Below are 15833 nucleotides of genomic sequence, written 5' to 3' on the forward strand. Positions count from 1 at the left end.
TCATAGTTGCTGCATTCCTCATGGTCTTCAGTTTGAAATTGATTTGCCTCCAACAACTTCAATGTTTCGGTTGAAGAAGGTTTGGTTTTTTTTCTTGGTATCGGCCTTGAGCTATTAAGGAATGGATCCGAACTAAGCAGAAGTCTATTCAATACAGCTCTGTTGCATTGTGTTCTTGAAAATTTCCTACCAAAGTTTTATTTAGTAAAGTAGAGTAAGGAGGGGTAAAAGTGCGATGCGGGTAAAAATGCGATTCAATGATTTATCGGTGCAGATTCCGAGTAAATTTTCTACATTGGCATGGATGGCTGACTACTTTGACAGCTCGAATCTAACGTAAACTTTGGTTGGTTACGAAGCGTATTTGCTGAGTTATGTGCAAATGTTATTTTAGGGCGGTTTTGATGTAATTTTTCGTTATACGGCAAATACGATATCAACAGGAGGATATTACTTGTTGAAAATTTGTAGCAGCGTTTTATATCACTCACATATCTGTTTTGAAAATACGGCGAAAAGAATTTACAAAACATATTTCGCTTTTCCGTAATTTAATCGAACCCCGTGAAGCGCCTAGCGGGGCAAAAGTGCGATTCATGGACGAGGCAAAAATGTATAGCTAATTATATACAGCTTTAGGCACTATATTACAGATACTAGAAATGACAGATCTGCAGAAATCTGTGTGCTCTACAGATGTTGACCGAAGAAAAATAATGTTTTTCCGCTGATGAAACAAAAAACAAACGTTTGGAAAAGTTTCGATCTAATGGAGGCTGCAATACACCAGCGCAAAATAGAAGAGATGCAAATTTAGAGTATTCCTTATCGAAACATAACGCAGATTGAAGATAATATGGTTTTGTTAGCCACTGTTGTGCTAATTTCATGGATTCGAGCTTCGCACTTTTGCCCCGCGATATTCGCACTTTTGCCACGCTAGTGGGGTAAAAGTGTGAATCTGCACTTGCTCAGAAGAAAGAAGAATTTATTTTGCAAAACACTATTACCGCAGATGATTTATATTTGAATGTGAAGACATTGAGTTACTGCATCACTATAAAATATATTATGTTGTTGTCCTTCTTTATATATCACGAAAATTGAGGACAACTTCAAACATCGCACTTATGCCCCGCCCTACTCTATATTGTTTTTATTAAGAATAATTTAAACATACCTTCCGAAGTTTAGTCTGTAATTTCGAAAGTGTTTGAAATCGTGAATACATAATATGAGAATAAAAGAAATTTTAAATTAACTAAGCCCATCGTGTGCTTCCTCGTATCACTCTAGAACTCTATTTGAGGTAGGGTAACAATTAACGAAGCGCACGCGCTGTTACCATTTAGAATAGGGGATGTAAAGCTATAAGATAAACCCATGCGCAAAAGCATAGGGGTTAGTTATAGTAGCAGTAGGGGAGTAATGTATATTCCCCCCAATAGAATGTTTAGGCAACTAGAGTGGAACCCTAGTAGAAAACCGTTAGATTAGAAATGCTCCTAGGGGAGAACCCCTACCAAGAGAGCTACGAAAGGGACGCGAGGGGAGAATTCAATAAAAAGGCTGTTGAGCCTAATTCGGTGGTTCATTCTCTGAAAGTTATTTCTAACATCTTTTTCTCTACAAATGACTTTGAACGAGTGTGTGAAATGATTCAGGGCGAGATAAACGCAGACTTTGATTGTTGCCGGCGACCTGCAAGTATGCCTTTCTTACCCCATTCGAAAGGTGCCGGTCTTACTGCCATGGCACATTTTTTAAGAAGACGATTTTTATACATTTATTAATCTATCATATTTCTACTTAAATCTCACTGCTGACAAACTAAAAATCTTAATCATAAAATTTAGTTTGAAACTGAGTAAAGCTTAAAACCTATTCGCAAAAAGTTACAACGGGCTGCGCGTCAGCGACACTCGCGTTTGTTTTGTTTATTATTTTGATATTTGACGATTTATAGTAAGCTCGATCTGTTTTAAAACATCTGAAATAAGGAATACAAACATGTTGAGTGTTTAATAACACAATTGATTAATGCATTCTAGTAAAACTCTGTGGGTGCCGGTCTTATCCACACGACTCCTACCTTAAAATAATTAAATGTCTAAAAAACGACAAAGCGGAACCATGCGGAAGATTTTTTGATTCCACTATATTCTGTGATGTTTGACCTATCTGATGGTGATTAAAATTGATGGCCGGGACATGCTCGGAAGGTTACTAAAACATTGATTAAAGTATCAAGATCTTGTTACTATTTTTGGGGTAATTTTCGTAATCACTATTCGTATCGAAGACATTTATTTATTTTATGCAATCATACATGAAAACTATTGAAAAGTATTCTTCTTTGCTGATAAATACTTACCCATAGTGAATAGACACTATTTCACTCGGATTTTTAGCTTTTTGTTTCAACGTTTAATTATAGCAGAAATTTATAAAATTTAGAAGAAAGATACATTTTAAATATGCGTGTCCCCAAAACAAGCAACTGGGAATAAACTGCGTTATTTCAAGTACTAGTAGTTTAAAAAACTTGTTTCTTTGCATATGTTTGAAATGAACGTTTGAAAAGTAAAATTGATTGAAAAAAACTCAATGTCATATCTACAAACTGCTTTGTTAACTAGTTAATTTAGTTCCACAACTATATTGCGACATTTGCCCCTATTTAGACTACCCCGATTTACACGATTATCACAATCAAATATCGCACACGATTTCGCTCAAAGAAAATAAAGTGAAAAAGAAGGGGAAGAAGGAAAAAGAAGTCAAACTCATTAGTAGATCAAACTAAAATCCACTCTAGTGTCAGATTAACAGTGAAAAATGCGGTACGTTGCATTAAATGATTATCACAGTAGTCTAAATAGTCATAAAAGGGGCAATACAATCTTAGATATTATAAGTTAAAATCAACTTTTGGTGAAGTGATTGTTACTCAACCGAATATGCGTAAAACGATATTCTTTTGATACATTCCTCCGAGAAAATGGGTTCTAATTTGATTACATATTTTGCATTTGGAATTTTTAAACTAAAAGTATAAATTTACTTAAAATGTATTGCTATTAAGAAAACATATTCACATATTTTACGTTGGAAGTGATGCTCAATCCATTTTCACCATTCAAGGTTTTTATTAAAGTCGAGTATTTTATTCAAACACACTTTACAATAAAAATAATACAAAGAATAAACACAAAATCAGATCTTGGGATCCTTCCCAGTCAGGTTCACAATCTTCGCCGATTCTTCCCACAACTTTCGTGCTCTTTCCATATCGCAGATTCCGGCCGTTAAACTAGCTTCCTTGCAATCTCGATAGTACTTGCCGCTAACGCCTTCAACCTCCGGAGAGCACGCCAGGTGCAGACTTGTCTGAGCACCCTCGGCGTTGGTTTTGAAAAACAGCTTCACCACCCCCATCGGGATGGTCAGCGGAAATGGGACGTTACGCCAAATGCCGGAATCTATCATACCCGGATGCAGACAGTTGGCGGTCACGTTAGTTCCCTCCAGGCGCCGAGCCAACTCTCGGGTGAACATGATGTTGGCCGATTTCGATACGTAGTACAACCAACCGGGTAGACTGTTAACCGGGTTGAGATTATTCAAATCCACCGAAGCCAGTCGATACAGTTCCGATGCTACGACAACAATTCGGCTCGGTGCGGACTTTTTCAACAAATCCACCAACAAGTGGGTCAACAGGAACGGTCCATAGTGATTGGTAGCCATGGTGAACTCGATGCCGTCAACGCTCTTGGTTTTCTTGAATGTCTCCGCAAATCCTGCGTTATGTATCAGCACGTCCAGCTTGGATTCGGTTTTAAGCACGTCGGCCGCAAACTCACGTACGGATGCCTGCGAACTGAGGTCCAGTTTTTTCACGAATACAGCTTCATTGCCGCTCTCCTGTACAATTTCGTCTGTGAAGAAGAAGTATTAAATAAGCCTCTGGCAGTAAAGGCAGTGAGGTTGTCTTTTGTATGTATGTACATTCATCCAGTGGCTTTTGGTACTACCTGTACAAATTAGTATCTACTGTTTGTTTTGTGATGTACAATTTTGAAAACAAAATAAGCAGTTAGGATTCAAAACGATTTTTTTTAGAAAATAGAATTAATTCCTTTAAATTCATACGTTATATTGAAAATATATTAGCATTAGAATATAATAGAATCAATTTCAATGGAAATTTTTTTCAAATGTTCTCAATATTTACTTTCTTAAGTGGTGTTTATTAAAATTTATTGAAAGCGTCTCACGAATACGAATCACCAAGAATTTAATTATACAATTACTGTAGTCGGCTGAGAGAAACCCGAAATAACAGATTCGGTATTTACTTCAGTAGTAACGTCTATATCTAGTACAAATGAGTGAAATAAAATCATATGCTGACAGCGAATGAAGCACTCATGCGACCGATGATTCCACTGAAAGGCGAATCATCGTTTCCTCAACACTTCAATTCCTAGTGCGCAGCGCCGTAGCGTGCGGTTGGCCAGACTGGCCCCTGCCAAGGGCGCTAGCTTTTCGGGGGCGCCAAAAAGGGCTTGCATTTCAGTGAAGCATTAGTAATAACACATGCATGTTATCAATTCATTCGCATGCAGCAGCCATGGCGAAAGCAGTCAAACAATGACGCTCGATGATTTGTTCATACTACCAGCTCCACTCCGGAGCGAACAAGTTGGACATAGTGAAACTTTTCGCATCCGGCGAATAGAGCCAATGGCATTTACAACATCCTCTCCCGCGAGAAAGCTTTGAACGAAAGCCTGGTTCCGGCCACCCGACAATGCTGCACGACAGTAACGTGCAGCAGAAGCTGAAGTTGAAGACAGAGAGCAAGGTGTTGCGCGCCTTGGGCCGGAAGATCGGGCCACCGGCCACGGTGAAGAAGTACTTGGCCAAAATGGGCATGTTTATGCAGAAGCATCAGTCGAGGCTGCCTGTATCTGAGTAACAGGCAATCGCCCAGGAAACGGCCCATCACGCCAAGAGATCACTTGGGGAGATGAACCGGCTGAAGATAAACGTTATACCGATGATCACCAACTCTCCCAACGTCCATCAACTGTAACCAATAGAAAATTTTTGGGCGAAGCTCAAATGGAGCAAAATAGCATAGCTGTGAGTATGAACGTCCTTAAGAACTTGACCGTTCTATATCGACAGACTTCGCAGCCGGTTATTAGAGTACAGGAAAATTACGGGGCTAGTGCAAAGATCCTATTTAACTCTATAGAGTGGCACCACCCAGTCGGGATTCGAACATACGACGACTGGCTTGTTAGACCAGCATCGTACCCCGGAGCTAACTGGGCGGGCTCAAACGGAGCATTTACTCCAATAATTTTGTGGTCAAAACGGAGAAGGAGCTGATCGCCTAGGCCACGAAAGACTTGACTAATATGCCGACGTCTATCTTTTGATCGACCATAGCGATGGTTCCGGTGAACCGCTGAATGTCACGTAGCAGAGCGTCGAAGCGTTTTTGTAGAAGGTTTAAAAACGTTGGATTTAACGAAAAAAATTTTCATGGAGTTGTCTTTTGTATTTTTTCATCACCATTCGAAATTAGTCCACTTTTCCAATACATATGTTAAGTGCAGCGAAATATTGGATAAGGAGCGAACACGAAAAAACGATAAACCTAGATAGAACACTAATTTAAGGAACGAGAGGGCGTCAAATTGGGTTTCCGCCAAGGGCGCCACAATGTCACACTACGGCTCTATTAGCGCTCGTCTACACTCCATGTCAGGAGCGGCTCACGGCAGTGTCCGTCCCGGATCAGGTGGCTGAATTAAAAAATATGTTGTCTCGAATACTAACGACAAGACGGCAGACGTCCCCCTTCACGAGACTCGTTAGCTTGTATCCTGTTAGTAGCCTACCTAAATCAGTAATTTGATTCATGAATATTCAAGCAAACATGGATTACAATATTCGCCACCGACCTAGGCAACGGAACAACGGCGACAAATTTAGTCTCGGTACATGGAACTGAAGATTACTCAGTTGCGTAATTTGCAATTGTCGAATTGCAATTGGGTACACGTGCAGGTTAAATAGCTTGAACCCTGAAAGTTCGGTAGAGAATGCAATCCTTCTTTCTTTGCAATGGAGATACGAAAGATCCTTGGAGAAAAGGCCCAGCACGGCTGCATTTCAACGAGCTAAGAACGTAATAGAAAAGTTCGGGGAACACTTGTCGACAGTCAGACAGACTGGAGCACAGGGAAAGGAAAAATGGGAAAAGCGCTGAACCCCAACCTCTTCGTCCGAGATGTCCCAAAACTAGCTTCAAGCGTAGTTTACAATCGTGAATCGAACACAAACTGTCCGAACCGAACTGTCGACTTTTGGAAAATAATGATCTTCATCTTTATTTTAAATCGCGATGATAAATAAAACACGATTCCGGAAGCTGTACACGAGGATGCTAACGAAGTTCGATGACAATTTCATAGACGACGAAACCTAGTTTAAGGTGGACTACTAACAGTTTCTTAGGCAGGAGTTTTATTTGTACGGCAACGTGAAGGGAAAAGATGGAAACGTGAACGGAAGTTCAGTGAGGACAACTCGTTTGTGTTCGAAAAAAGGTCTGCCAGTGTTCGTTTGGATAATCGTATAATGAAGGCGTTCGAGCAAAAGAAAAAGGTTTCAAACGGGATGTGGCCAAAAAGGTTGGCCCATCGAAATCAACCGTTCATTGCGCAAAGGATCCAAAACGCCTTGACCGTTCTCCACCAAACGTGGCACACATGTTCCTTGACATAAGAGAATCAAAACTGGGGGGTTGATAAAAGGGGGGGGGGGGGTCCCTGACAGGGGAGAGGAAGGCCTTAACATCGAAGCACCTGCATGGTTCTTCATCAAACTTGGCACACATGTTCCTTTACATAACGGTATCAGCATGAAAGGGTTGTCAAGAGGGGTGAGGCAATAAATCCGAAACGCCTGGACGGTTCTTCAGATTCTTCATCAAACTTGGCCTACATGTTCATTGACATAAGGAAATCAGCACTAAAGTGTTGACAAAGGGGAGTCCCTAACAAGACTCATTCAAATAAAGAAAAAGGGTTTTATTTCCTCCTTGAGAATTTACGTTTAATATCACAGATGTATGAGTGACTGAAAGACAAAGGAGCCCGAGTAAAATCGGACAATCAGCTAGTTTTATTAAAAACTGGGCGCATTCATACTTTCTGTGACAGTCTTTAGAACTTTTATTCAATTTACCTGCATTCGTGTTTGCGTTTTGATCATAACACCCTTTAGTAGCAATATATATGCGCTCAAAACTATCAACTGACTACCATGCAAATCAAAGCCAACCTCCTGAAGCTACTGAGCACTAGGCAGACAAACGACACGTAATCTGCCGAGAATTACGCATGATTAATGGAAATAAGGCATTGTAATTTAGAGGCAGAATATTACGAGATCATGATGAATTGCATCTTTCGCTTGATTTGTGGGGAGTTATAAGACCGGTTTTGTGGACGGACGAACAACCAAGGATTTGTACGGAACTTCAGTGGAACTAGGGCCACCACGGACCGAATTTACACCATCCAAAAGATCTTGCAGATATATCAGAAAAACAATGCGCACACGCATCACATATTTATTGAGTTCAAAGCATCATTCGAGGCAGTTGGTCGAAATCAGCTTTAGTCCTAGATAATGCACGAATACGGACTGATGGCGACTGATCATAACGTTGGATCGAGTGATGTGTTCTGTGTGCACCGCGCGGCCAACAATTCTGCGTGCTTTTTAACCAAGGGGATCTATTGCAGTCAAATTCTTTACATGTGTGTGTTACCGCAGATGATGTTTGCTCCATGACGTTTCTACTGTCATGAACCAAATGGCTTATAATTGACTTCGAGCCAGGGGATTCGTTACTCTATTTCTTTCTACTGCAATATACAGAAACTCAATTCCAAACATGCAGCCCAGTTTGTGTTATTTTGATCCCGGTAACGCATTTATCCCAACTAACTAAACTTTTTGGAAGCTACATATACTGATAGAAGCATCAGATCGGTAAGAAAAATGTGGCAAGAGCGACATTTGAAATCATGGTCACCTGCCTACTCCTTCACACGTGAGTTTCACAATTCCTTACAGATAGATCCCCCTGTATTTAACATAGCCCTTGAGTAAGTGTCTCTATAAGCGGGCTTAGAAACGATACAAGACTTGGACATTATAACCAGAAACCTGGAAACGGCGGAGAAAACCTACGCTGGACTGAAAATTTGGCAAAAAAATAAATGCGAAGACCTTTATCTGGAAGATATAGGCACACAAGAGATGGACAACCGCCTTGATGGAAGGTAATTATCTACGGCAACGACGGTTGTAGATGAGTTTGTGTGTTTAGGATTGCTGTTAACCGCGATTGACAACGCAAGTAAGCATTGCGTTGCATTCTAGCAGGAAATCGGACCTCTCGAATATTTGCTCTTTGACGTAACATCTGGTTCGACGAGGATGCAGCCCGGGAATCAATGTTGCAGCAGGGAGGTCTTCAAAACATGAAGTGATACAGACAGAAACGGATGTAGTAAGCCTAGTTCTATAAGAAACTCAACGTATCCCATAAAGCCTTTGTGCCGTGAGCCTAGACGGGTCAAGATAAAGATGAAGAAATCTTGACGAATAAACGTGAGATGATCGAAGCAAGTAGCACTACAGCGTAGTTCATTAAAATAGGTCCGGGCCCAGTTTGCGCTGGGAAGCAGAACATCAACCGGAAGAGTGGAGGAAGACTGTAGTATGTGCAATGTACAAGACGTTTGACAAGTTGTATGCTATAAAGTGCATACTCAGATCAGCTTTCGCTTGATTTGTGGAAAGTTATTAAGCCGGATTTGTGATCGTCCGTAAAGAACTATACAAAATAACGGACGAAAACGGCTTTCCCGACAAGCTGTCGAGACTGATTAAGGCTACTATGAGTGGTGTACAATGATGTGTTAGAATATCCGGTGCGATATCAAGCCCATTTGAATCACGCAAGGGACTTCGACAAGGCGATGGTATTTTCTGCCTCTTGTTCAATATGGCGCTAGAAAGTGTCATGAAACATACGAGATAATACATGTGGGTCACAATCTTCAACAAATCTAGTCAATTTATCTGGTTCACTGACGACGTAAGTACAGGTATACCTCGATAGTACGTACACCCGCGCATCGTTTAGCGTACGTACTATCGAAACGTACGTAATATCGAATCACAAATTTTAATGTAAAGTATTATTTTTCTTATGCTAAATATTGTCTAAAATTTGCAAATTTAAAAAAATAATTGTCTTGGGAGCGTGTACGGCGCTATACCTCTACATATTTGCGTTGGTAAAATAAAATATTTATCAACTTAGGGACCAATTGCTTCAAGAAATGGTTAATTGGTTTCACTGTTCCTTGTTTTAGCTGTCAGGTATTGTGACCAGTTAGCAATGTGTGATTATCTACCTCTTCATTAAAATTGCCAAGAATTTGAAATGATTTCGCAATGGTCAATGCTCCTAATTTAATTCTAATGATTATTGAAGCAATTTTATTCTCAGTTTTCGTTAATAGAGTTCGAGGTGTTCAAGGTCCGAATATTTTATTGCAAGGGATCAGCATCGCTTGCTTTCGTGTCTCGTTCGTTGCAAAACTTTGACGACAAAATTCATTGGGAGCCGTGACAATTACCCAGTTTTAAATTCGAGCTAGTAGTTTGGACTTTGGAATAGTAGTTTGCATTGTAATTTACAATAATATTTGACTCAGGTTAAGGGCCGAGGTCGCAGAGCAGCAAATTTTTATATGTAACGGTTTGTAAACGAATTAGAACCAGACTTGTTATAAACACCGCCCGGTGCGACACGGTTGCCACCCGTCCACATACGCACGGCACTGGGTGCTTTCGATAATAGAACGCACTGGCGTTGCTACATACTAGCACGCTCCCCGACAACACGAAAACCCGATCGAAGTGCCTTGCCTTCGGTTAGGCACCAACGAGCACGGTACTACCGACGGGCCATATGACAGCTTGCATGATTTCGTTCTTTGCTTTGTTTCTCATTCTTTCATATACGGTGTACGTCACTGAGTTGGCAGGACGTTCGGGCACCGTTCTCTTGCCGTGCTTTTGCCGTGCTCTAGCAAGTGCCGGCTGGTGTACTGGCACGCCGTTTCGCTCGCAAACTAAAAAACCTATATAACTGCTTGGGGCGATACGGTAAAAACTTATGAACGGTAGCGGGTGCCTTCCACAACGCCGTGTTGGTGTTCCATATCCGCTGCTGCTGCTCAGTAAGAATGATTTCGATTTGATGTAATGCTTATTATGATACCTATAGGAAAACATTTCGAAACAAGTTAATTTTTCGATTCAAGGGCAGTTTTTTCTAACTAATTGTTATTTCGTTTATACAAAGCATCAGATTGTGTTTTGTTCCGAAATATTCAATGTGCGAACCTGCATGTCCCATGCGGATTAAAAGCTATGCTATACTTTCTTTTATAAATCTTGATTTGGTTAAATTACGCATTTCAATCGAAAACGGGTTTTCAATTGAGAGATCTGAATATAATATTCAAATAAAGTATGGTTTAAAAATTCGTTAATTTAATCTTTAATCGTTTTAGCTTTCATGTCCATATTATTCGCTAAACGAAATGTACAGAATGTTTTCGGATAGGTAGATAAGTACGCAGCGCAGATAGCACGAAAGAAAGAAAAAAAAGCAGACTATGAGTGGGGTGCTCGGCTGTCGGGGTTTCGCCCGGTGCCGCACGGTGCCCACTCAACACACATAAAACCGAACCTAACAAAAAAACGGCACCGATGTGCGGAGTTATATTTGTTCGTACGAGAGTCGGCGAAGTGCACTGAAACCGAGTGCGTGTGACGTATGAACGAAGGAGAATGTTTTAGCACGGCGTGCGGAGCGGCGCGTGCTTTCACATGTCTGATTAGAACGCGTGATTTTGATGACCACCTCGATGTCGTTGTCTTAATTTTGCGAGAAACCTTATCCTTATCTAACAAGACGGATGCAATATTATTCGCGCGGGATTAGTTTATGTTTTGCTCAGGGAAATAAATGTCCAAGGCATAATATTCATATCATGGAAACAAATTCAGGCCCAAATACGTCACACACGCTTTCTAAACGACTATTTATTTGCAATGGTGATCGCGAAAAGTTGAGATGAAATATAATCGCTGACGAGTTATTTCGTTGGATCATATCATCTACCAAGATGAACCCTGATCTGTGCCTTCCCCTACTAACATAAAGTCCCGTGATACTTGTGGAGATGCAGTGGTACCCGCGGCCTCTAGCAACAGCAAGTATCGGACTAATATTCCTTCCTTTTCCCATGTAGTACAGTCTTTTGGTCGTGACCGGCGTCATTATTGGTCAATTTTCAAAGTATTGAATGAGTAGAAGTTGCACAACGATTGCACCATTCAATTGATTCTTTATGCAATCTTACTGGTTCGGCCAATCACAACTACGTGCAACTACGGGCAGTCTACCTAAGCTAAGCTAATTATAAAATTAATAATTATCTTGGTAAAATTATTTTAGAAAAAAAACACTTCAAATGTTAAAATATAGTTGGAAAGTAAAGCAAAAGGAATCCAAAAATATTTAGTTTTTTGCAAAATTCTCTCTCAAATTGAAAATTTGAAACGTTCGAATCTCGGCTAGGCGGTGCTGCTAGATAGAGTCAGCAGGATTGTTTCACAAGCCCCATAACTGTCCTGTACTTTGACAGCCGGCTGCGAAGTCTGTCGATAAAGAAGGGTCAAATCTTAGAAAGATGTTTGAGCCCAAGGTTATGCTTTATCGGACAGAAGTGCTTTTATTTAGCAACTTGCGCTTGTAAATAAAAGCTTAACTGACCAATCTTCGAAATTTTGAAAAAAAAAAATGCATTTGTGGTTAACTTTACAACAAAGTTAATATGGATAGTTTAATTACTAGCGCAACGTGATTTTTCCTCCAAAGAAAGTGAAATAATTATCGTATAATGACGCACAACATATATATTTATAAATTAGTCAGTTGCTTGCAGTCTCATTTTTCCACACTTTACTTTTGTCCATATGGGACAGTTACGCCTTTATGGGTAGTAATCATATTACACGTATTTGACGAACACCAGTATCTGCAAACAAACGAATAAAACATTGCTTACTGTTCCCCCCATCGCAGTTGGAAAGATTGCGAATCACTGAAAAGGTTAATTCCCTGAGCAAAAATCTGCAAAATCAGAATGCTAAAAAATAATTGTTATTTAGAACGTATATTGGATTAATTTACTATTTAGGAACTGTTTTTAATTTTAAAATAATGGTTCAATGGTTCATTATTCAAATATTTAGAATTATCGAATACGTATTTGCTAGTATTGACTCATAAATATTCATAAAAAAGTTTCTGCTTTATATAGAAAATATAAACAAATCATTGCTGGAAAATGTACGTACTATCGAGGCAAAATGTACGTATTATGGAGGGTACGTATTATCGAGGGTACGTACTAACGAGGGTACGTACTATGGAGGTATACCTGTATTGTTGAAAAAACCTTCCCGCCGAAACTGTTGGTTTGATAGTGAATATGTCGAAAACCAAGTATCAATCAGCGGGAAGAACCGAGCGCGATAGGACTCGGATGGTAGAAGAATTAGTGTACCTAGGGTCATTAGTGACGTTGGATTACAACTACAGCAGAGAAATCCGCAAATATACTCTTGTCGGAAGCAATACTTGTTACGGACTTGTACAATGGGCGAGACATTCTGTGAGAATGCCGGACAACAAGCTCACAAAATGGCGTTCACCTAGAATTCGGTTGACACTAGACGCAGAGGTACTCAGTGGGCTGGGTGGTTAAACCAGAAGGAACTGGATCTAGGAAGTGTGCAACTTTCAAGGAATTGGAGACAAATACCCATGAACCGAGTATATGGCAGAATTTTGTTATGTTGGTCGACAAGCTTTAATGCTGTAGCTGATTTGTTTGATTTTAATATAACCGCAACAACGTTTAAACAACGGCTTCGAAGATGAATATGTTTTTTTTGTGTATATCTATACTGCTTGTTTTGTGCTGCTTATTAATCATTAAGACTACTATTGTCAGATGATGTATTTTATAACAAAGAAACAAAGAAATTCTAACGGGCATCGCACCCAGAAAAGTAATTAAGAGGCCCTTCGTAAGACATTACAATAAAGAAACATACCGGAACGTAGTAAGTACGTAAAAAGTATAAACAGATAGGCCGGACACGTCGTAGGGATGCCGGATATAGATAGATGAAAGGCTAAAATGAAAACAAATTTTCTTAGCAATTTATCTTCTGGCCGAATCTACCTTCGTACCAATATTCAAAGGATGTATTGAAGTGGTACGAAGCCAACGGAGTCATTTTCGTACCCAAGGACATGAATGCGTCCAATGCACCGGAACTAAGGCCCATCGAAAAATACTAGGCTATTATGTAGCAGGCACTACGGAAGCATCCCAAGGAGGTCAAGTCTGAGGAAGACATGAAGAAAAAGTGGATTACCGTACAGATGAAGCTGAAGCTAGGTTGTACAAAACTTTTTGAGTGGAGTTAAGCGTAAGGTGCGAGCATACGGTTATGGTATTGAAGTTGAATGAAACAAATATGCCAAAATATGCTACTAATGGGTTATATTTTGTTGTCTGAAAATTTTAAAACGTTCGGTCAAATAGGTAATTTTCTACAGCGTTTCTTCCGTGGTGCAATTTGATGTGGAACACCCTTTATTGCCTGAGAAAGGGTTTTCACATAATTTTTCAAGGTACGATCGTGATAGCTTTCCAAGAAACTGTTTTGTACCCTATGAAAATTTTCAAAAAAATGCTAATTTTTCATAATAAGGCAAAAAACCCGAACCCCGACGATTATACCAACCAATTTACATCTCAGCATTGTAGAGTATACATTTCGTTATAAAAATGCAAGAACATTACCTTAGCAATCTAGAAAAATATTATATGCAAAAAAAAATTGACAAAATTTTCTACGGTGATGAAAAACTGAATTTGCTCAAATGTTGCTTATGAATTGATATGAGTTTTTAAAGCAATTAACGTCCTGGAAATCAATTTTGGAAGTAACCTAGTGCGTTTCTAAATATTTTTACGTTCAGAGAGAAGAAAGCTACTAAGTTTGCCAACAAACAGCAAAATTAATGCAACATATTTTACAACCGGTTGAACATGCTAGCATGTGATGCGCAGAATAATACGGTTTCACGGTGAATGTTGCCTGCAAAGAGGGCCATTTTCATCTTTATTTTTTTCGTTAATGACCTTCGGATAAGCTTGGAAGGTTTTACTATATTGACTGCAGCAGAGCGGATCTTTTGGAAGATTCAACGGTGTGATTTCAAGCAGAACATAAAAGGCCTTCACCTGTAGGCACACGGTTTTGCTGGGTTAGTGATGGTTCGAGGAGCAACACCTTAGAAGTAGTTGAATTAAAACAAAAAGAAACTGTGGACTCTACATCTTGAAGGAGGAGAAATTAAAAAGCAACGGTCCATGTCGGGACGTTAAAAGTAACGCCGTACAAAATTCGTAACAATCATAAATTGCAATTGTTGACTCCGCTAACAGATTTGTTTAAAATAAATGCTGGTAAAATTTTTTATGGAGGTTTGTTCAAACATCTGAACTCAAAATTGAAGAACGAATCCATTCCTTTGAAATCAATCAATCCCAATATCTATCTACAGTGGAATTTCCTAGCAAACGCAAACACGTAGATACGATACATACCTCGGGCCTGCTTGGCCGTTTCCATATTCCGACAAGCCATTATAACTCGGGCTCCTCGTTTCGCCAGATCGCGGGCGGTCTCTTTTCCGATGCCCGAGTTTGCGCCGGTAATGATGATAGTTTTCCCTTCCATGTTGCGCTGGTCGCCATATAAACATATGTAAAGGATTGTTGAAATTCAAATCCGTATTGCACGAAAACCATTTTAAAACACCACAATTTAAAGAAAAAACACTTACACTGGAGGTGATTCTTCCGCACGTTAGATGTAGGTAGTATTTATAAAACGAAATGAATATAGCGATTGCAGTAGCTACGAATGCAAAGTCGGTCAGCGACATTTTTTAGAAAACCTGAAAAGCAGAGAAAAAATTATTTCGTGAATATCTGTTGCACGTGAATGATCATAAAATTATAGGAAAAATCTGGAATTGATTTATGCAATATTTACGCACCCATTCGATGCCGGCTAACAATAACTTTATGTTTACTTAAATACCCGTAAGCGAGGGTGTATAATAAAAAGATTAAGCCGGCAACCTTCGGCACTTTGTGAGATATCACGCAATTAGCCGCGTCATTCACAATTTGCACCCGACTTGTTTGTTTACTTTGACGCTGCAGTTTCGCTTGATCGGCGTACCAACCTCGGTTGAAGATGAACGACCACTGCGTAAAAGAAAGGTGTGAATTTGGTGCAGAAGGTTCATGTGTGAATTGTTTTAGCATAACGGAAATTACATGCAATCAATGTAAAATTAATACATTGTAAATTGGATTACGCATACATTTTGTGTAAAATCACAATCAGAAAAATGAAGGTCAAATTTCTGTGTGTGCCTTTATAAGTATTCTAGGTATTTTTACCAATTGGATTAGCAACTGGGTAGAATGGTATAGGCGATGCGAAATATACGTGTTGTTTTTAATTAATTGTTGGAAGATACATACTCTACTATTTCA

General features: G+C 39.6%; 1 protein-coding gene across 3 annotated transcripts in view; it reads right to left on the reverse strand.

Moving 5' to 3' along the window:
• LOC128738126 (retinol dehydrogenase 14) overlaps positions 1–15833 on the reverse strand; it is a 41740-nt gene that overhangs the window by 8764 nt on the left and 17143 nt on the right. For 2 of the 3 annotated variants that reach the window (XM_053833000.1, XM_053832999.1), the window contains exons 2-3: positions 15110–15223; positions 14871–15009 (exon numbers count right to left, since the gene is read on the reverse strand). In XM_053833000.1, coding sequence (XP_053688975.1) covers positions 14871–15009; positions 15110–15211 — 241 coding nt within the window. In that variant the 5' untranslated portion in view covers positions 15212–15223. Of the gene's footprint in view, positions 1–3164; positions 3942–14870; positions 15010–15109; positions 15224–15833 lie in introns of those variants that run through there. The other variant, XM_053833001.1, reaches the window with a different exon arrangement.

The sequence above is a fragment of the Sabethes cyaneus genome, chromosome 2 (assembly GCF_943734655.1).
Source record: "Sabethes cyaneus chromosome 2, idSabCyanKW18_F2, whole genome shotgun sequence".
Classification (NCBI taxonomy): domain Eukaryota; kingdom Metazoa; phylum Arthropoda; class Insecta; order Diptera; family Culicidae; genus Sabethes; species Sabethes cyaneus.